General features: G+C 42.9%; 1 protein-coding gene across 1 annotated transcript in view; it reads right to left on the reverse strand.

The window, feature by feature from the left end:
- Susd1 (sushi domain containing 1) overlaps positions 1 to 21321 on the reverse strand; it is a 105325-nt gene that overhangs the window by 67580 nt on the left and 16424 nt on the right. The window contains exons 4-5 of the mRNA XM_051187877.1: positions 11997 to 12149; positions 11092 to 11271 (exon numbers count right to left, since the gene is read on the reverse strand). Coding sequence (XP_051043834.1) covers positions 11092 to 11271; positions 11997 to 12149 — 333 coding nt within the window. The remainder of the gene's footprint in view (positions 1 to 11091; positions 11272 to 11996; positions 12150 to 21321) is intronic.

The following is a 21321-nucleotide window of genomic DNA, read 5'->3' on the forward strand; positions in this document are numbered from 1 at the left end:
AACTATAGGGACTCTTGGAGTTGGGCTAAACATACATTTCATTCTGTGATAGCCATGAGCCTATGGAGGACAGCAGTAGAGGATTATTACTTCAGTGTGACATAGGCTCAGGTGTTTGAAGACTTAGTTCCTAGCTGGTGGCACTGCTTTGGAAAGCTGTAGAAACTTTGAAACGCAGAGCCTTCCTGAGTGACATGAGCTACTAGATCTTGAGGTCTAGCATACAGACTGTCCCTGATTCCAGCTCAAGCTTTCTGCTTCCTCACCTTTTCAGATACAGGAAGCTACTTCACAAGCTCTCACTGTTATGAATCTAGACTCTTCAGCCACCATGCCTTTGTCCCATGATGGACTTTATCTCCCAAAACATAACCCAAAAGAAACGATTTATCCTTGGAGTTGGTTGCGACAAGCATTTTGTTAGAGCAATGGGGAAGAACTCATATGAAGTACTTCCCCTTTCTCTACCTCTGGGTCAAAAGCTCTTAGTAGGGGTCTTAAACACCAACATTTTTACAAAACTCAACTGATTTTGATGTATATCCCCAGCTGGAATTTGGGGTGAGATTTTTGTTTTAGCATTTGTTGTTTTGATTTTTCTTGTGGGATGGTTTGTTTGGAGTGTGTGTGTGTGTGTGTGTGTGTGTGTGTGTGTGTGTGTGTGTGTTTACAGTGTCTTGCTGTGTGAACCAGGCTGTCCTGGCTGGAACTCACAGCAATAGAATCTGAATGAAATGGTGGCGTGAATGTTTACGTTTAGTCATCACATGAATTCCAACAGGGCTCAAACACAGTGACCCTCCGCAGTTAGGAACATTTCCCACATCATACAGGTGGAGATGTCTCAAGTGGACAATAGACATTCAAAGTCACAGAAGTAATTAGTGGGTGCCCCAGAGCTTACTCAAGAATTGCTCCAGGTCTGAAATTGTCAAGTATTTTCCTCTCCACCTGTCCTTACCCTTCCAGAAGTACTTTCTCCCTCGGATTTAGAAGAACCCTTCTCAGGGACTAGTGTTCCATGGCTGACAGAGCTGTACATGATAAAAGTTCCCTCCACTCTTGTAGTCTGTGCTAATTTGTTCAACTGTGTGCCTGTTTGCTGAGTAACTAGTTCACGCTGGTAGCTACAGCAGTGAACACATGGACAAAGTTGTCACTCTCACAGAACCCAGTAGACAAAAACATCATGAGATAAAGTCAGACTGTGGTAAAAATCAAATGTTAAGTGAGAGAATGATGGCACACAAAAGTAGTTTCCAACAGAGCATTGGGAATAGCCGGAACTCTCTGGAGATGTAACCTCTTTATTAGGACCCGAGGGATGATCCAGTCCTGTACAGAACTGAAGAACATCTCAATCAAATAAAATAGCCCCAAGACAACAAATGCTGACTAGGATGCAGGGGGAGGAATCATTATGCATAGCTCACTGCTGGTGGGAGTGTAGCTTAGTACAGCCAACATTGAAATGAGTTCAGAGGTTCTTCAAAAAATTAGAACCAGGCACCATACGATCCAGCTATAACATTCCTGATACGTACACTATGAGAAAGCTAAGTCAAAACGCTACAAACATAATTGTTTGTGTTTATTGATGGGCTATTTATAACAGACAAGTAGGGAATCAACCTATGTGGTGTAAACACACACAAAAAAGACAGATTTACACACTATCTGGAGCATTATCTGGCCTTAAAGAACAATTAAACCATGCAGGCTCCAGAGGAATGTCTGGGACTACAGATTGCCATCTTAAGTGATGTAAGCCATTCTCAGAAAGCACATCATGTCCTCCCTCAGAAGTGCAATCTGCATATTTTGTTAAAAGATGTAAAAGTAGAAGGGAGACGATCTGAGAAGAGATGATGGGTCAGGGAGAGAAGGGGAGATCTTTAAATCCAGGCAGCAAACAACCAATGGGGCTCACTCTAGGCCCTGATGAGTACAGACCTGATAGGGTAGCTAACTCTTGAGATAAAATCACATGAGAGTGGATTCATATACAACTACAGGGACTCTATAGCAACCCTCCCAGTCCAATGATGTCTCTGAGCAAAAGAGACCTCCTAGCCACATAGACTTTCTCCGCCAGAGCTGTGAGCTGGTCACGGTTTCCTCCCAGCTGAAACACTGCCTCCTAGAGGGAGGAGGGAAGCTGACAAGACTTATGAGGCTTCTGCCCAGGCTCACAAACACAGGGACATGGCTGTGAGAGCAGATCTTTCAGTGGAGTGGTCTGCAAGTTAGGTGGGACTCAGTGTTCATGGGTTGTTGCCTATCCTGGGGGTGGGGGTGAGTTCTGTGATGTAGCTACCTATGAGTCATCTGTGGCCCTATATAAAACACCTCCTCCTCCTCCGATTTCATTCAAAAAGAAAAACAAAAACAAAAAACACCTCACTAGTTCACCAAACTGGACTTGTTATGTCATGCCACAGATATCCCCATCAAACTTAAGGTTATTCCTATGAACAGTCAATCCAACAAAGGTAATAAAGACAAACTTCTATATTAAAACCTTCTAAAGCCCCTACTATGGCAAGGAAATAAACATTAAAACCATTTATATGCAAAAGGAAAGAGATTAAGAGCACAAATTTGCATGGCAGATTCATGGAGTTGTTCGTTAAAGTGAATGTTTCTCTGGCTAATTATATTATTAAGTAATGATGCCCAGACCTGCTCTAGGAATAGAGTCAACTAATTATGAGCATGGCTGGAAATTTTCCCTTAGCCTCCCATTGTCTACAATTTTATTTGAATAATCAACTTCAAAATAGGTCTCCCCGGTGGGGGTAATGTATCGTGAAGTTCCAAAGACCACGTGAGTAGTGGAAATTCGAATCTTATCTTGAGGTGTGATCATCTTCCTACCCATGGAAACAGTGGAGAAGGAGATCTGTGTGATAAAGGCACAGGCCATTTGCGGCATCTAATCAAAACTGACCTGATGCATGTCAGTGCCCCCCCACACACACATTGGCTGCTGTTTATTATAAACGCAGAAGCAGCAGCGTGAGAGAAGGCTTCACCTAAGACCGTTTAGAGATCAATGTACAATAAGCTAAGAAAACAAAGGAAGTGGCCAAGAGTGACTATAAATTGTGGCAGGTGTCTCAACAATACCCAGAAGAATGGATAATAGAATCATTCCACTTAATTGATTCCAACTCCCCACCCCCAAAAACATCTTCCCCCAAAAAATAAGTACACATAAAACTCCACAAAAGAGCAGACGTAAGTGTGCAAACTGGAAAAAAAAAATCATATTAAAGTCGGTTTTCCTTTTTATCCAGCATTAAATAGAAATGGCTCTATCATGCTCAGGATCAAATCAAAAGTTTAGAAGGCAGTGGAATGTGAGGGTTGTAAGGGCACAAATGATCTAGGCAGACTACACTACCCTTGTATTTTGAATCCGATAATACCACACAATTCCTAGACTCTGTGGGCTATGCCTACCATCCTATATTTCTAAATATCCGGTGCAGGTGTGAGTTAAAGACACCGTTAAGGTCATTGAGCTTACTATGTTCAGACACAAGTGATAAAGCCAATGGAAAGACAGAAAGAAGGTAAAGTCTGTAACCTGCAGTACAGTTTCCCATGCTGCCCAACATGTTCTGAATTTGGTTAAGTGTAGTCAGACCTTCCCAGAAGGGCTGTTTGGGAACTTCAGGTGTCTGTCATTGGGTGAGGGGCTTGGAATATAATGGCTCAGTCTGGGGCAAGGATTTAGAAAATGTTATTGTAACTGTTGGAGGAAAATGGAAGAATTATTCTATGCCACGATGCTCTCTGTACACAGTAGCTTATTAGTTGCTCTGCCTAAGCTAATGAGCTCATTAGTACCCAAAAGGCCACTTGCCCTTAAGGCAGGGAGATGACATAAATTTCTTTTTGATGTATTTTGTGACCTGAAGTCTTCTCTCAGCTTTAGCTCTGACAAACAATATATTTTCATGTTCATGGAGAGAGCCCGTCTGGAAGAAAAAATTCTATTTCACACAATGGCACGTACTGTCAATAACTGGTGTCTAGTTTGGAAACAGCTAGAATTGAAACACTTCAGAAGCTGCGGAGGAGGTGACAGGGTGGATAAGAGCATGAGTGTTAGGAGGGAGAATGGAGGTTATCTGCATGCTTGTCAAGATCTTCTATTTGTAGAGGTGTTAATCATTTTTAAGGCTTTCGGGCTGCCGTGTGGGTGTTTCTCTTCTCAAAGGATAGCATCAGAACCCTTCATTTTCATTTCCAGTTGTAAACAGACTCTGAACTGACAACAAATAACTGAGGTAAAGTGAAGATTGAAAAATTTCACATCAAGCCAGGCATGGTGGCACACACCTTTAATCCCAGCACTCAGGAGGCAGAGGCAGGAGGAGCTCTGTGAGTTCGAGGCCAGCCTGGTCTACAGAGTGAGTTCCAGGGCAGGCAGGGCTCCATAGTGAGAATCTGTTTTTTTAAAAAAAAAAAATGAATTTCACACGTGTTCACTATATGATAGGTAGATGTAGATTTCCTTAAAAATATGGCCAGCTGTGGTGGCACACACCTGTAACCCCAGCAATTAGAAGGCTAAGGCAGAAAAATAGGGATTTGAAACCAGCAATGAAGCAGCCGCTGAATTTGAGGCCAGCCTCAGTTTCCAATAAGACTCTACTATGAGGCTGGCTAGGAAGGTAGTTCAAGAGTCTGGCTCTCCAGAACCTACATAAAACCAGGTAAAAGTGGTGGCCCCCAACAATCCAAGGAATCCCAGAACAAGCAGGCTAAGCACACTTGTCCAAACTGCCAGCTCTGGGTTCTGTGAGAGAACCTGTCTCAATATATAAGGGGGTGGGCACTCAAGGAGGACACCAACACCAATCTTGAGCCTCCATAGACACATGCACACACATATGCTGACACAGATACGCACACACACACACACACACACACACACACACACACACACACTGCTGAAGAATGGCCCTCTAGTTTGTGAGTGCAACACTAATCCAGCAACATCTCTGAAGCAGGCAGGCCCAGTGCTGTGATTCTCTCATCAAAGCCTCAGAGGGTGTTAAAAGGAAAAAATGCATGGAATGAGATGTATCTTATCCCTCCTATGCAGGGAAACCATTTAGAGAGCTTCCAGCACATGCATAAACCACGAGTCACAAAGGTCTCAGTCTCCAAAGCTCCTGGCTCATACTTTTAGCAGTTTCATGAGCAAAGCCATAGCTCATTTGGCACAGTCAGGCAAACCCAAAATACAGTCATAGTTTAACCACATCTACTTATCAAAAACAGTTTTAAAAGGAAGAAAGGCAATACAGCTTATTAAATTTTTTTAAAAATAGTATACATTAAGATACCAGAAAATACATTCCAAATGAACTAAACTTCCCATCACCTGAGCACAGGCCATAGACACCAGATGTGTGCACATCTTCCAGCATCCCTGCTTGGTACCATTAGCCAACAAGAGCACTTTCCATGCTAAATTCCAATGTGGTCTCAGAATCCCTTCCAAAGCCAAAAGCAGCGATGCATGCCTGTAGCTCCAGCTACTTAGGAGGCTGTGCATGAGCTCCTGAACCCAGGAGTTCAAGATCAGACTAGGCAATAGCAGGATCATCAAATCTCATATACACAAAAAAAAAATTCCTTCTACACAGCCATAAGTGCTCGGTACTCAGAAGCAGATACACAGTGAAGCTAATCTGTGGTACAAACACAGATTGTACAAGATTGAATTGTACAAGTTCTCAAACTTATGTGAACTTTGTCAAGATGAGACAGGGCGCCAGTAAGGAAACTCTGCACTTTGATAGGAACGGAAGGGAGGTGGGGAGAATGGGGAGAGAGAAACCGGAATGCATATACACTCAAAGGCCACAGTTAGGAGACAGATGTCTTTCTAAATTCAGTGGTCATTTATATGACTTACACTTTAGGAGGTTCTTTTTTGTTGCAGTGTGGGGAAGGCACTGGAGAAGGCAGAGAAAACACAGAAATGGGGTCTTTTGTTTGGAAATCCACTTTTTTTCACCTTGGTACTAGGGGTTGAACCCAGGGCCTCACACACACAAGGCAAGCACTATACCACCAAGCTACATCCTCAGTATCAGACACACCAATGGTGAGAAGTACCATCCTAAGGATAGATGATTAAGTCCCATAAAAGAGCAACCCAGTAAGCAGGTCCCCTCTATAGCCTCTGCATCAGCTCTGGCTTCCAGGCTCCTGACCTACTTGAGTTCCTATCCTGACTTCCATCAGTGAAGAACAGTGTAGTGGAAGCATAAGCCAAATAAACCCTTTCCCCTCCAGCTTGCTTTTTTTGGTCATGGGGTCATCACAGCAATAGAAACCTGTGGAATATTTCTGAGTCTTGTACACTATGTGAATATATGTCATTGTGATTGGTTTAATAAAGGAGCTGACTGGCTAATAGCTGGACAGGATAAGGTTAGGTGGAAGAGCCAAACAGAATGCTGAAGAGAAGAAAGGTAGAGTCAGAGGAGTAGGGAGAGATGCAGAAAGATGGACATGCCCGCACCTGAGCTATTGGCCAAGCACTTATAATTAATATTAAGCTTCCATGTTGGTTATGTGGGAACTGGCAGGCAGGAAAGATAAGTCTGCCTATAAAACCCTAACTTGGAACCCAGTTAAAGTAATCCTTTACTTCTGTTCATCACTTGGTTGAAATTCAAAACTGTAAGTTCTTTAATTTGCCTCTGACAGCTTGTATCTTCTCTGAAGAATAAAAAGTAACAGACTTATGGGAGGTTGAGCAGTCAATTCTCTTTCCTATTGAGTTAATGGAAATGTGTGACAGGCATTTCAATACACTATCACCTCAGTAGGAAGGGGGACCATAGAAGATGCCATGGAAAGCTTTCTAACTTCACATCCTATTACCATTTCAAGTGCAATGGAATAGAAGTCTCCATACTTCAGTGCTGGCGCCCATAAAAGTGGTTCCATCCATCTTGACTTAAGGTCAGAGAGTTTGAGCCCATTATTGCTCCTCCAAGGTTAATTCCACAGTATGGTTGGCCTAAGGTATGACTATTGTGTGGCTTGCCTTAACAATAGATAGTTGACCTAAAGAGCAGCTAATGGATGCCTCACCTTGACAGTAGGATATTTGGTTTAGGGTGTGGTTACTTGATGTTTTGGTTATTGAGAAGGTAATTATGCTTGTTTGTTCTTTGTATCTTGGTAAGGAAGTCTTCTGCCTTCCCTCCTTTAGATTGAGGTATATAAGAGCTTTGGGTAATAAACTTGGGGTTGATCCTGGTATTCACTAGGTGCCCTCCAATCTCTGTCTTTTGTATATTTCTTTCCTCAACCCACACTCCCCCCTGTCAGGTACAGACCCAATGAATGATGCCCCAACAGATGATGCCCCGAATGTGGGTCATGACAAATGGCACCTCAGTGTGGGTTACTGAATATAGGTGACCAAAAGACAAATGTCACGGTCAACTATTCCTTTTCTGATAAGGGAAGCCCACAACCAATCCCAAAAGCCACAGCCTGTGGCACAGCTGTCCCCTTCACAAGCACCCTGCTTAAAAACAGCCAAGTTCACAGTTTCAGGGTGCATTTGGTGGAATTCCCAACTCCTGTAGCTTTAGAACATTGCTAAAAATACAGTGTTGGCTGGCACATGGCCCAGATTTGAGAGCCAAGAGAAGGCTGAAGGGTAAATAAGGGGTGCTTCTTCTATAGGAGCAGACGAGGCAGTGAGAAACTGGGGCCATGTGACTTGGGGGAAGGGGAGAGGAGCTCTGCCTGCAGAGGGAAACAGAAGTGACTATTCTTTAAATAACAGTGGCATGGGGAATGGAAGGGACTCCCTCCTCTCATTTACCTTCCTTTGCTCTCAGTCCAGACACCGGCACCAGAGTCCTCTATATATGGGCCCAACTATATTTTATTCTAAGTGTTCTATCTTAACTGATCCATTAAAAGATGATTTGAGAACTAAAACGTACCCTTATAATTAATTTTTTCCTTTTCTTTTTTCTTTCTTTTTTGTTGTTTGTTTGTTTGTTTGTTTGTTTTTCAAGACAGGGTTTCTCTGTGTAACAGTCCTGGCTGTACTGGAACTCATTTTGTAGACTAGGCTGGCCTTGAACTCACTGAGATCCCCCTGCCTCTGCCTCCCAAGTGCTGGGATAAAAGGCTGGTGCTGCCAGCACCTGGGCCCCTTATAACTTCTTAACTCTGAATATGGTAATAAAGTATCTACATGTATTTAAAACCCCAACAAGTAGAACAGCAGCAAGATTAACTTAGTCATATTCAACACAACTTCTTAGCTGTGCAATAAATTCAATGAAAATTGAGATTTCTCTTTTTCTACCATTGCTATATTAGATACTTTTCTTGTGATAAAACATGTGACAAAAGCCACTTAAAGACAGAAAGGGTTTATTTTGTCTCACAGTTTAAAGGGATACAATCTAAGCAGCAGAAGGCTTGACAGCAGGAGAAGGCGGCCAGCTGCTCACACTGTAACCACAGCCAGGAAGGAAAAAGTGATGGATGTTTGTGCTCAGTGAGTCCTCTCCTTTTTATACAGTTTAAGACCCCAGCCTAAGGAATGTGCTCCCCAGAGAGTCCTCTCACTTCAATTATCCTAACCTAGGAAAATCCCTCACAGATACAACCAGATCTGTCTCCTTGGTGACTCAAGATCCTGTCAATTGACAGTTGATATTAACTATGACAGTTACTTTTTTTTATTTTTTTGGTACATCAGGTGTTAAGAGCACTGACTGCTCTTCCAGAGACCTGGGTTCACTGGCAGCTCCCAACTGTCTGTTAACTCCAGTTCCAGGGGACCATGGCGAAACACCAATGCACATAAAATAAAATAAAAATAAAATTTAAAAGATATGAAGATCACTTGGGATTGCTGCCATTGAGATGATCCTTTGGATTGAAGTTTTAAAAATACTTCAGGGGCTAAAATGTGCCCCAAAGTGTCATATCCAGATGGCTTTCCAAATGAAATCTCCCAAATCTTTAAAAATTCTACAGAGCAAGGAAAAAATGCTTTGGTATTTTTAAATTCAGAATGTCATTGATACTAAATATAACAAAAATGGCACCCTTTGGGTATCAGTGAAGAATTCTAAGTAATATTTAGCAAATACAGTCCTGGTTAAAATAATAAGAAGCCAAAGCCTCAAGATAATTCATCCTAACAATATTAATCATTATCAGAAAATCTATTAGTGAAACTCACATTACTGATTAAAAGAAAATGTATGTAGTCATCTTTATACATGCTTAAAAGAAATAAAAATAGCTAGTGTCTGATTTAAAAAATAGTAAAATGAACATGGATGGACACTTCCTTAAGATTATATGGAAACCCAAGATCTGTTAAAATGGAAATTGCTAGAGACAGAGGAAGTAAAAAGTACAAAAATAATCACATTAGTAAACAAAAAAGCAAATAATAGTGACTGAAAATCTAGTTTCTGAATCTGGCATCTCTGGCTTCTACTGCCAGTTCTAGTCCTGGTTGTGTGTGTAAGGATTCAGGCATTATGCTGGCTGGCCCTGTCACCTGGCAGAATGCACTAAGGTAGTACCCTGGTCAGCTACCATGGAACTAAGGGTTCCATGACTTTGTAGTCTGTACAAAGATGCAAAAGACCTTTTAAAAGATAGACCCCGCCCATTTATGTTTTTTGTTTTTTTGGGTTTTTTTGTTTGTTTGTTTGTTTGTTTTTTCCCCAGATAGGGTTTCTCTGTGGCTTTGGAAGCTGTCTTGGAACTAGCTCTTGTAGATCAGGCTGGTCTCAAACTCACAGAGATCCGCCTGCCTCTGCCTCCTGAGTGCTGGGATTGACTCTTTCTGCTCTCTTTCTTGCTATTCCCCTGGGGCAGACAGGACTTTCCCTGTCTCTTCCTTCCTCTTCACCCTTTCTAATAAAACGTCTCACTAAGCTCTGTCTGCCTGGCATGTTTGTCCCCTGCCATGTTCACTCTCACCTGCCACTGTATCTGCCAAGGTTCCCCTCATGTATTATCATAACAGTGTGATCTAAACAATTTAACCTCTTGATGCCTGGAGAGGGCAGCCTTCCCATCTGTTCACATGGATCCTCTATCATGGTTTAATAAGGATCAGGAGAAACAAAAAGGCCGAATATATGTTTATTCAGGGAGAAACAACTTACAACAGAGACAGATGAACACCAACAGGTTCCTGGTCCCAAGGATGCCTCCAGATGTACTCCGGTCCCCATGCTGCAAGCAAGAGAGCACTCCCGGGCTCCTCCTCAGACCTAGTTCCCCCAGGTAACTTCTGCCCCTGTCTCCACCCCCAATGGGCATGGTCAGTGCCACAGATGCAGACAAAGTGAATATCTCACTACAATCTTCTAACGACTAAATGAGTCAATTTCAGAAAATTGGCTTAGAACGTACTTGTCACATAGTGCTACATACAGAGCATAAAACATACACACATATAAAAAAGCTGAGATCACACCAGTGACATGGCTCAGTGACCTGATGACTTCAGTTGGATCCCTGGGATTCACATGGTGGGAAGGAGAAAACTGATTTCATCAAGATGTCTTCTGACCTATATGTTTACATGCATACATACAGTCATATATGCATATATACACATAAATAAATAAAGATAGCTTTACATTTTTTTAAACAAAGCTGAAATCATGTTGAAACACCAAAATCATTTCAATACAAGTCAGAAATAAGATTAAAGCAGTCCATGTTCCCGGGCAGGTCTACAAAAGCTAGTCACAGGACAGCTTCCAAAGCCAAAAAACCATTCTATGTTAACTCTGCTATTTAGGTTTTCATTCTGAAAACACTAGTCAAGACCCTGCAATAGAAAAAGAGAATTTTATGAATGCAGATGAACCAAAAGTAGGCCATTGCTTACAGACAGGATACTGAGCCTGAACATACTGGAGAGCCAAATAAAACCCCAACAAAAACATGTTGGATTTATTAAACACATTTACTACCCCAAAGGGAAACTGGAAAAAGCGGCCTCGGATACTATAACCAGGAGCCTAACTAAAGCTTTTGAAAACTCACCTTGGCACTGTAATTTTGGAGATTCCCACATGCCCAGGGCCGTGCATTGTGAAACCCCATCTCCTGAGATGCTGAGAAACCCTTCTTTGCAGCTGTAATGGACCTGACCACCCAGCCTGGAGCTGTAATTTCCTGTGATGTAGCCACCAGGGACTTCAGGAGGGGTGCCACAGTCTATTTCTAGGAAAAAAACAAAAAACAAAAAAACATGTCAACTTCTTTATGAATTCAAGTTTTCAGAATCCAGCATCTTTCCACCCATATCTCACACCCCAGGCCCTATTTTAAGAAGAACACTGATTCACTTTCATGAGGCTTCTGAGTAATTTCCAATGATTTTCCTAATTCTGTCCCTCCATACACAACAGCATCTACACATGCGCAAAACAGAAAGAATTAGCAGTCAACTCTGACTCGTGTTCATTCACTAAAGAGATGCCTTGCCCAAGGAAGTAAAAATCTGATCTCATTTTTGAAATGCTGAGCTCTCACCAAACAAGAGTTAATAACAAAATGTCTATGCTAACCCTTGAATTTGGCTGTTCAGTTTTGTTTTGTTTTGTTTTGTTTTAACATGACTCTATCTTGATTAGGTCATTTATTTTATTTCATAAAAGTATGTGAAGATGAAAAACAGAACAAAACAAAAGTTTTAAAAGCCAGGTGCACGCCTTTAGTCCCAGCACTCAGGAGGCAGAGGCAGGCAGATCTCTGTGAGTTCAAGGCCAGCCTGGTCTACAGAGCTAGTTCCAGGACAGGTTCCAAAGCAATACAGAGAAACCCTGTCTGGGCGGGTGGGGGGGGGGTTATGTGAAGATGATGTCTACTCATGTCTCTAATGCATATCTACAAACATCTGAACATGAGAAAATAATGCCCATCAAAGCTCACCCTCAGACACCTACCTGTGCAGGATGTGTCATCTGTGCTTGGGTGGAAAGGCTCAGGACCATTCTTTGCCAAGTATCCTTCCATGCAGTAGCATTCAAAGCTCCCAGGAGTATTGACACACTGGCCTCCATGCCGGCACAGGCCAGAAACTTCACACTCATCTATGTCTTGAGGCCAATTCCAAAACAGAAAAAGAGGGGAGAAATACAGAACAGAAGGAAGGACATTGTAGTAGTCACTTTTCACATGCTTGCACTTGTTTGCCACTGTATTGTAATTTTATTTTGCTCCTTATAGATTCTTTGTGTAAATTCTTCATACCAAACACACTGAAAGCATAGGAAATGTTCAATAATAAATACTTGTCAGAGAGTTGAGATTTTTTTTTTTTGTTAATTTCCAAAATGGGACTGAAAAAACAAAACACAAACTCTATTAGAAGGTTCGGGATATAGCTCAGTGGTAGAATGCCTGCCCAGCATAAATAAGACCCAAGACCCAATGCCTTACACACCACAAGCTAGCTCTCTCTCTCTCTCTTTCTCCCTCTCTCTCTCTCTTTCTCCCTCCCTCCCTCCTTTTCTCTCTCCCTCTCTCTCCCTCTCCCTCCCTCTCCCTTCCTCTCTCCCTCTCCCTTCTTCTCTCTCTCTCTCTCTCTCCCTCCCCCCCCTCTCTCTCTCTCTCTCTCCCCTGTGATAATAATCTGTAACTCCAGTGGAGATTCAACACTGTCTTCTGGCTGAAGGAGGCACCAGGCACACATGTGGTGCACACTTGTAATTCTAGCATGTGTGAGGCTGAAGTAAGGGACATGAGCTTTAGGCCAGCCTGGACTGCTAAAGGAGATTCTGTCTCAAATAAAACTAACTGTGGAGTTGGGATACAGCCCATTGGTAAGGCTTGGGAGGCTGGGGCAAGAAGCTTATACATTTGAGGCCAGCTACAATGCAAGACTCTGTCTTTAAAAGACCAAAAGCTAATGCTGGAGAGACTAGGAAGTGGTTAAGAATGCTTGCGGCTCTTGCAGAAGACCTGGGTTCAGCTCCTAGCACCCACACCAGGTGGCTCACAAATCTTGTAACTAGTTCCAGGAGATCCAAGGATGTTCTTGTCTGACTTCTGAGGGCACTATATATACACAGTGCACACAGATACAGGCACATGCGCGCACACACGCATAGAAATAACAATAAGTAAATTTTAAAAATCCACACACCTTTAAACCCAGCACTCAGGAGGCAGAGGCAGATGGCTCTCTATCCACTTGAGGCTAGCCTGTTCTACATAGTGAATTCGAGGCTAGACAAGGGTACATAGTAAGATCCTGTTTCAAAAATTAAAAATTATGTTTACAAAGTGGTGGGATACTTGCCTGGCATGCACAAGGCCCTGAATTTGATCTCCAACGCTGCAAACATTAATAATAAATCAAATAAAAGATCTAAACTGGGTGTTGGCAAGCTGGCTCAGTGGTTAAGAGCACTGACTGCTCTTTCAGAGGACCTACATGGCAGCACACAATTGTCTGTAACTCCAGTTCCAAGGGATCTAATACCCTCATACAGGCAAATCAATGTACATGAAATGAAAATAAATAAATCAGTTTTTAAAAGATCTAAACTAAAGGAATAAAATATCTCAATTGAACTTCTGGGTATAAAACAAGTTACTGAAGAGTTTTAAAAAATGCTAGGAACAGACAAGCATGGCTTTCCAGCCCATAGGCTCTGTGTGTGTGTGTGTGTGTGTGTGTGTGTGTGTGTGTGTGTGTTGAAGAAGGGAGTCACTGATTTTTTTTTCTTTCTGTTATTTTTCAGTGTTGGAATGGAGTTGGATCCCTGACATTAAAAGCATTAGGGAGTGGAGCTGAAGATACAGCTCAGTGGTTAAGAGCATTTTTTTCTCTTTTTGAGACCTTGAGTTAGGTTCCCAGTACCCATACCAGGCCACGCACAACTGCCTGTAAGATCCATCTCCAGGGAATTCAATAGCCTCTTTTGGCCTACAGAGGAATCTGCATACATGTGGCATATATTCACACATACCAGCATATTTACATAAATAATAGAATAATTTTTTTTTAAATAATAGGATTATCTAGTCATGTCTCAAGACTTGCTTTGGTTGACAGAATAGAGGAAAGAGAATACAGATCCTATTAACATGGTATCTTAGTGTTTCTATTGCTGTGAAGAGATACCATGACCACAGAAAAGCCTACAGTTTCAGGGGTTCAGTCCATTATCATTGTATCAGGGAGCATGATGGCCAGCAGGCAGCCATGGTGCTGGCTACCTCTTGATCAGAAAGCAATTGGAAGTGATCTGTCTCAGTGGGCATGGCTTGAGCATATGAAACCTCAAAGCCCTCCTCCACAGTGACACACTTCCTCCAACAAGACCACACCCACTCCAACAAGGCCATACCTCCCACTAATGCCACTCATGGGAGGGGTGCTATTTTCTTTGAAACCAGCACACAGGGTCTATAAGAAGCCTGGCAGCTTCCTTTTTCTTTTTCTTGGAATTCTGTGGATATACTGTAAGAAAGTCTAAGCTATTGTGCTTAGGAGAGGCTTTCAAAGAAAATCCCTAGAGGAACTACCATGGGAATAGAGAAGCCACGCGGAGAACTATAGTGACCAAGCCATTTGTCAGTATGGAGGTTCGAATACATGAGAGGTCTCCTTTCGTCTGTTATCTAAGTCACCAGTTCCGCGTCTGCGTAGTCACTCAGTGCATAGCAGATAAAAAGAATCATATGATCAAACCAGAAATCGTAGGAAGTGTGTGTGTGTGTGTGTGTGTGTGTGTGTGTGTGTGTGCATGTATACGTGTCCATGTGTGTGAGTACAGGCATGCATATGCCATGGCGTGCAAGTGAGCCAGAGAACAACTGCAAATATCCATCCTTGCCCTCCACTTCATTGGGGGTAGCATCTCTCTGTTGTGTCGTGCTGCATACACCACACTAGCTAGCTCAGAAGCCCACAGGGGCACATCTGTCTCCACCTCACGTCTCAGCATGAGAGAGCTACATAAGAGCTACTGTGTGCTACCACATCTGGCTTTATATAGATCTGAGGATCTGAACTCCAGGCTTCACTTCACCCAGGGAACCTTTTCCTCAGCCCATAAAAACTCGAGGGGATCTTTGGGTGGCAGCGATAAACAATCAAAATTCTCTGAGTACATGAAGAGCTCAAATGAGTGCCATTAAGAAAATAATACATCAGTTTTCAAGGGGGATTTTCCAGGAATACAATGAAATCTTATAAACTGAAAACAAAATGGGAATGCCAAAATTAGAAACCTCAAAAAGGCATTAAGCAATGGAGAGGCTACTGCTGAAAAACAGGTTTGCAAATCCCAACAAGACACAATAGAAAAGTTGGTGTGAGGCAGAAATCGTGAGATAAAAAGCAAAATCTGACAGAGACAGATGAAAAAGAGCCAACAACGGTTGAAGAGAAACTGAAGAAAATAAGGGGAGGCTGTGCAAGAGTTCATCTCGAAGTGAGGGGCAAAGCACCCCAGCCCACACAGCACAATCCAAATAGAGCTTTAAGGTCACAAGCATGAACATTGCAAACAAAAGCCATTCTCATGGGGAAAACACAGCACACTGAGCATCAGGGCTCACTCTGAGCATCAGGGCTCAGGAGTGCTGACCACACCCCTCCTGCTGGTTCTCTGAAGCTCCCTTACATGGTCTCCTGGGCCCAGTCTCAATCCTTCCCTGCCTCGGATACAGGGCACCTACTACAACCCTATCCCCACATCCAGGGGGAAGACAAGTACGCAGCTGGTAGGGATACAAGTACCAGAACTACTTCAAGATCCCAGGATATTAAAAGGGAGCAGTGCTGTGACCATGTTCAAAAGCAATCTCCAGAAGAGGCAAACTACAGAGACAAAAGTGGTTTCTAGGTGCCTTGGTCCATAGGAAATGGGGAGACAATGGAAGATCTTCAAAATCAGTGGTGATACTGTGGAATTCTACGAATATAATAACCACCAGTGTACCATATAGTTTAAGTGGGCAGGCACATTTTAGAACACTTAATGAAGCAGATAAGAAAGAGGAAACCAGGTACGGTGCTGCATACTTGTAATCCCAGCACTTGGGGAGCAGATGCAGGTGAACCACGAGTTCGAGGCCAGCCTAGGCGACTTAGTAAGTTGCAGGCCAGCCTTGGCTACAGATTCATATCCAGCCTAGGAGGGAGGGAGGGAAGGAAGGACAGACAAGCAGACAGGAATATACAAGGCCCTGGGATGAATCATCAGAAACAAACAATAAACACACAATTATGTGTGTATGGGTATTATGCAAATGGTAGTTGTTAAAAGAAAAGGAAAAAAACATGAAAGCCATTCTGGAATACATAAATAAGAGAATAAGAAACCTCCTGAGAAAAGGAATGGGAACCAGTGAGGAATCATTCGACCTGACCTAGGACTTCCTGTCTGGAACACTGGGCTTCCCAGCAACTGAGTAACATTTAGAGTTCTAAGAAAGGGAACAAAACATCACGCTCTGCCCAAGCAATGAAATGATAGTTCAGAATACGGCTGATTTTAGGAATTGCACCACTGACATTTCTTTTCTAAAAAAGAAGAGCTGAGAAAATACTCCAGGCAGTGAATCAGACCAGAATAAACAGTGTCAAGAAGGAAAATGGTTGGGAGCATCGCTCAGAAGCAGAATATGCACTTAGCAGGCAATGAGGCCTATGCTCACTTCCCAGCACCACCACAAAGAATAACAGTACAAAACCAGTCAAACAATGATTGACAATACAACCACAGAACTAGGAGCAGATGTTACGAAGAGTCTTTAAATATAAATAATATAAAATAAAACTAACATCAATCTAGATCAATTTATTTCTTGAAAAAAAAGATTTATCTGTTTTTATTTTACATATATGTTTGCCTGAGTGTGTGTGCATATGTACCATGAATGTGCCTGGTGCCCAAGGAAGCCAGTGAGGGCATCAGATCTCCTGGAACTGGAGTTACAAATATGGTTCTGAGCTGCCATGTGGGTACTGAGAATCAAACTCAGATCCTTTGCAAGGGCCACGAATGCTCTTAACTGCTGAGCCATGTCTCTAGTTGTAAAGACAATTTTTAAGATGATTTTGTCCCTGGAGACATCAGCACCGTTGCTAGGTTTGACTCTTTCTAGCTTGACGAGATTCCTTTGCCCAGTTAGGAATCTGCCCTTACTCTACTTCTATTCACCTGTCAATTTAATGAGAAACATCTGATACTTTACCCAAGCCCCTGGCAAAGCTATTCAAGAGACCACAGTAGTACAAACAGTCATCCCACCCTCTCTAGTAGACATCTCAAAAAACACTGAGAACAAATGCAGGGCTTTTCACTGGGCTTCCAAACGTTGGTAAGGAGAGAGGGCATGGAAAAGCTGTGGGACTTCTGGATGCTGACCAGTGTTATAGGAGTCACCACAGTCATTACCAGTTGTTAGCTTTGTGTACAGTCACTCAACAACCTAATAGCCATAATTCTCATAATTATGGCTAATAACCATAATTGTCATGTGTCATCTTCCACACGTCAAGCACTGTCCTAAACGCTTCATTATTTATTAAATACTATATTCATTTTATTTCCTTTCCACAATCCCATTTTGAGGTAACTAAAGCAGACAAAGTGATAAAGCAATTGGGCCAGACAGCAATGGAAACTCCAGGATTTGAAGCCAAGTACCTACCTGGAAGTCCATATTCAAAATCACTCACTGCTGTCACCCAGGTGTCCATCATGCTGCCGATGGTTCTCTATCTTATGGAATTGAAGACCTAATAAACGCCTTAGCTAATTAAGTTCAGATGTACCTATCACATACAACTGAGATTACTGTGACATGACTTTTCCGTTTTTGCTTTTTGAGACAGGGTTTCTCTGTGTAGCCCTGGCTGTCCTGGAACTCATTCAGTAGACCAGACTGGCCTCAGGGATCCATCTGCTATTGCCTCCTGAGTGCTGGGATTAAAGGTGTGCACCATCACCACCCGGCAATCTTATTTTTTTTTTTTTGAAAGATATATTTTTATTTGTGTGTATGTGTGCATGACTCTGTGTATGTGTGCCACACGAGTGCAGTCCTTGAAAGGCAGAAGATGTTGGATCCCTTAGAACTAGAGTTATGGGCAATTGTGAGCCACCCAACATGGGTGCTGGGACCTGAACCCAGGTCTTGTAGAAGAGCAACAAGTGCTCTTAACTACTAAGCCATCTCGCTAGCCCCATGATTTTGATCATGGGGCTTGTGATGTTTAGGAACTATCCCTTTTCTAGTCCATTCTAGAATCCCAACTGATTGGCCTATCAAGCTTATCAGAATGACCTCCTCAGGTGGAATAGATTCTATGTCATCACCAAGATTTTGTGTTTAATGGCATGGTTGATAATTTGTACTGCACTTGAACATTGTAGCTGAACATATGAGTAAATATTTAACATTTTAATGGTGTTAAAATAATGTAAAAATTATCATCTTAGCCATTTTTAAGAGTACAGTGCAGTGTGTTAGGAACATTCACAGGGTCGTGCCACAGTCCCCAGTAGCCACCTTTAGGACTCTTTTCATCTTGTAAAAGTGGAGCTCTATGTCCATTAGATATTAATGCCATCAGGTTCCCCTTCCCCCATCCCCTGGCAAACACCATTCTATTCCTGTCTCTATAAATTGGGCAAGTTTGTTCCTCAGTGGAATGTTCCCTCAACATCACGTCCTTAACTTTCATCCACACCACAGCATGTGTAAAATTTATGTGTGTGGGGTGGGGGTGCTAGGATTGAATCTAGACCATTGCTTATGCTAAGCATGTGCCCTGCTGTGTCCCTTTTTTTAGCTGAACAACACTCCCTGGTGTGCACTGTCTCTATCCTTTATCTTTCATCTGCAGGTGAACAGATGGACAGGTGATACTCCTTGGCTGTCCTGAGCAATGCTGCTGTGGACCTGGGTATACAAACAGCTTTTTAAGATGCCACTTTTAATCAGGTGGGGGCAAAATGTCCAGAAGTTGAATCATAGAACCACGGAGTGATTTTATTTTTAATTTCTGAGGAAACACCATACTTTTCTTTCCACACTGGATACACTATTTGACATTTCTCCTTGGAAACGTTCCTGGAGGAAACCCTAAGGCAGAAACAAGCCAAATGGGTGGTGGCCCACAGAGAGCAGACAGTGCTAGTGTAATGACACAGTTGGGCCCAGGCCAGGCCAGGCTCAGGCACCAAGCAGCAGGAGCAAAGAGGCTGTAGAACAATCGCTCTCTTAGAAAGAGGCTCCTGCTCAGGCAAAGCCCCATAGACCTGATCTGGATGAAATGGTTAAGAACAGAGATCTAGGTGTTGTGGAATTTTATTTTAAAATGTGTCATGTTTGTTTATACAGCATTGCATTCTGTCATATTTGTTTAACTCTGTGAAGCTGTGTTACTTTGCCTGTCTAAAACACCTGATTGGTCTAATAAAGAGCTGAATGGCCAATAGCTAAGCAGGAGGGGGATAGGTGGGGCTGGCAGATGGAGAGGATAAATAGCAGGGAAAAAGGGGGATCAAGGAGAAGAGGAAGATTCCAGGGGCCGGCCACCCAGCCACACAGCAAGCCACAGAGAAGGAAGTAAAGAAAGGTATACAGAAATAGAGAAAGATAAAAGTCCAGAGACAAAAGATAAATGAGACAATTTAAGAAAAACTGGCTAGAAACAACCAAGCTAAGGCCGGGCATTCTTATGTAAGAATGAGACTCCCAGTGTGCTTTGCTTGGGAGCTGGGTAGTGCCCACCCCCCTCCAAACAACAAAGAGCCAAATAGCAGAGCAGAAGAGTGAAACCCCAGCTACATCTAGGCATGAAGGTGTGAGGGAGTCTGGTAGGACCCCGGTGAGAGAGAAGTCCCCAGGAGCTGCTGAATGACAACACTCCAGGTTCTTTTTGGTCACCTTTCCTTTCCAAGCCAGGGCTGCTGGGTTTCATTTCTCCAGAAGCAAGAGCACAGCATTCTAACAACGCAAGAAATCCCTGTGACAAGGTTGTTGCTGCCATTCGAGATGGTACACAAGACTTGGGGACTCAAAGGACATGGGCAAGTCACCTGAAGCTTTCAACAGACCCTAGGAGACCCATGCCTACTTGCCCACTAGGAGGCCTCTGGGTAGGGAAATGACAGTCCCCAGTCTGCCATTACTCCACATGGGTCTCAGGTCTCTCCTCTTCCTCTCAGACCACTGTCACATTGCTGTTACTGAAGACCTTGCCCCGGGGCAAGGTTTCTGTGACTTGCAAGAGTCATTGCTGGGCATCTCTGGATACCAGAACATCCGGTTCTCCAGAATTGATTGGCATCAGCCCATACTAGAACCACTGTAGCTCATTCCTCCCCTATCACTGGTCTGTCATCAGCTCTTGAGCCTGACTTAGACTCTGCAAATTACAACATATTCCTAGACGATCCCCCAGAGTGCAGGGATCAGGGTGCAGGGACATGGCTCCAAACACTGGATAAAGCCTGATACCTTCAAAACTTTAACTCTACCCCAACTACATCCACTCATGTCTCTCTGGCAACTGATTTTAAAGTGTTGGGCTTCTCAGCACCAACAAGAAAAATCACCCATCAGCGTTTTCAAGGGGCCAATAGAGGCCTCAAGACGAAAGTCAAGGGAAGGACTGGCAATGAATACGGGCTTCTCTGTGGGGTTGTGGCAACTGGCAATAGTAGCATGACTTTGTAAATACACTAAACTCACTGATTTAAACACCTCAAAAGAAGGGAGGCTGGTGAATATGAATTGTCTCTCTTTTTTCAAAAAGGGAAAGATCACCAATAATTGCAAGAAATAGAATAAATACATCAGGGCCTACAAAGGATTTTGTTCTAGACAGGTTGGTTTTTGTTTGGCTGACACCTATTTGACCCTTGCAGAAAATATTTTCTTCTTTCCTTTCCTGCCCCGGCACTTTATCTTTTTAACTTCTGCTTGTTTGGTGTGCAAACAAGACATCAAACCCAGGACCTTGCTCATGCTAGGTAAGTGTTCTACCACTGAACTACAACTCCAGCACCCCCTTCCTTCCTTCTTTCCTTCCTTCCTTCCTTCTTTCCCTCCTTCCTTCCTTCTTTCCTTCCTTCCTTCTATCTTTTAGTGTTTGTTCTGTTTTGTTTTTTCTTTTTGAGACAGGGACTCACTGTGTTGTGTGGCTCGTATCTTCTAGATCATACCCCAGGCCCCTTCCTCACTGCTAAGACAAGGGCCACCCTTAGATTCCAGATAACACCTTTGCTTACCTTTCAC

The sequence above is a fragment of the Phodopus roborovskii genome, unplaced genomic scaffold, assembly GCF_943737965.1.
Source record: "Phodopus roborovskii unplaced genomic scaffold, PHOROB, whole genome shotgun sequence".
Classification (NCBI taxonomy): Eukaryota; Metazoa; Chordata; class Mammalia; order Rodentia; family Cricetidae; genus Phodopus; species Phodopus roborovskii.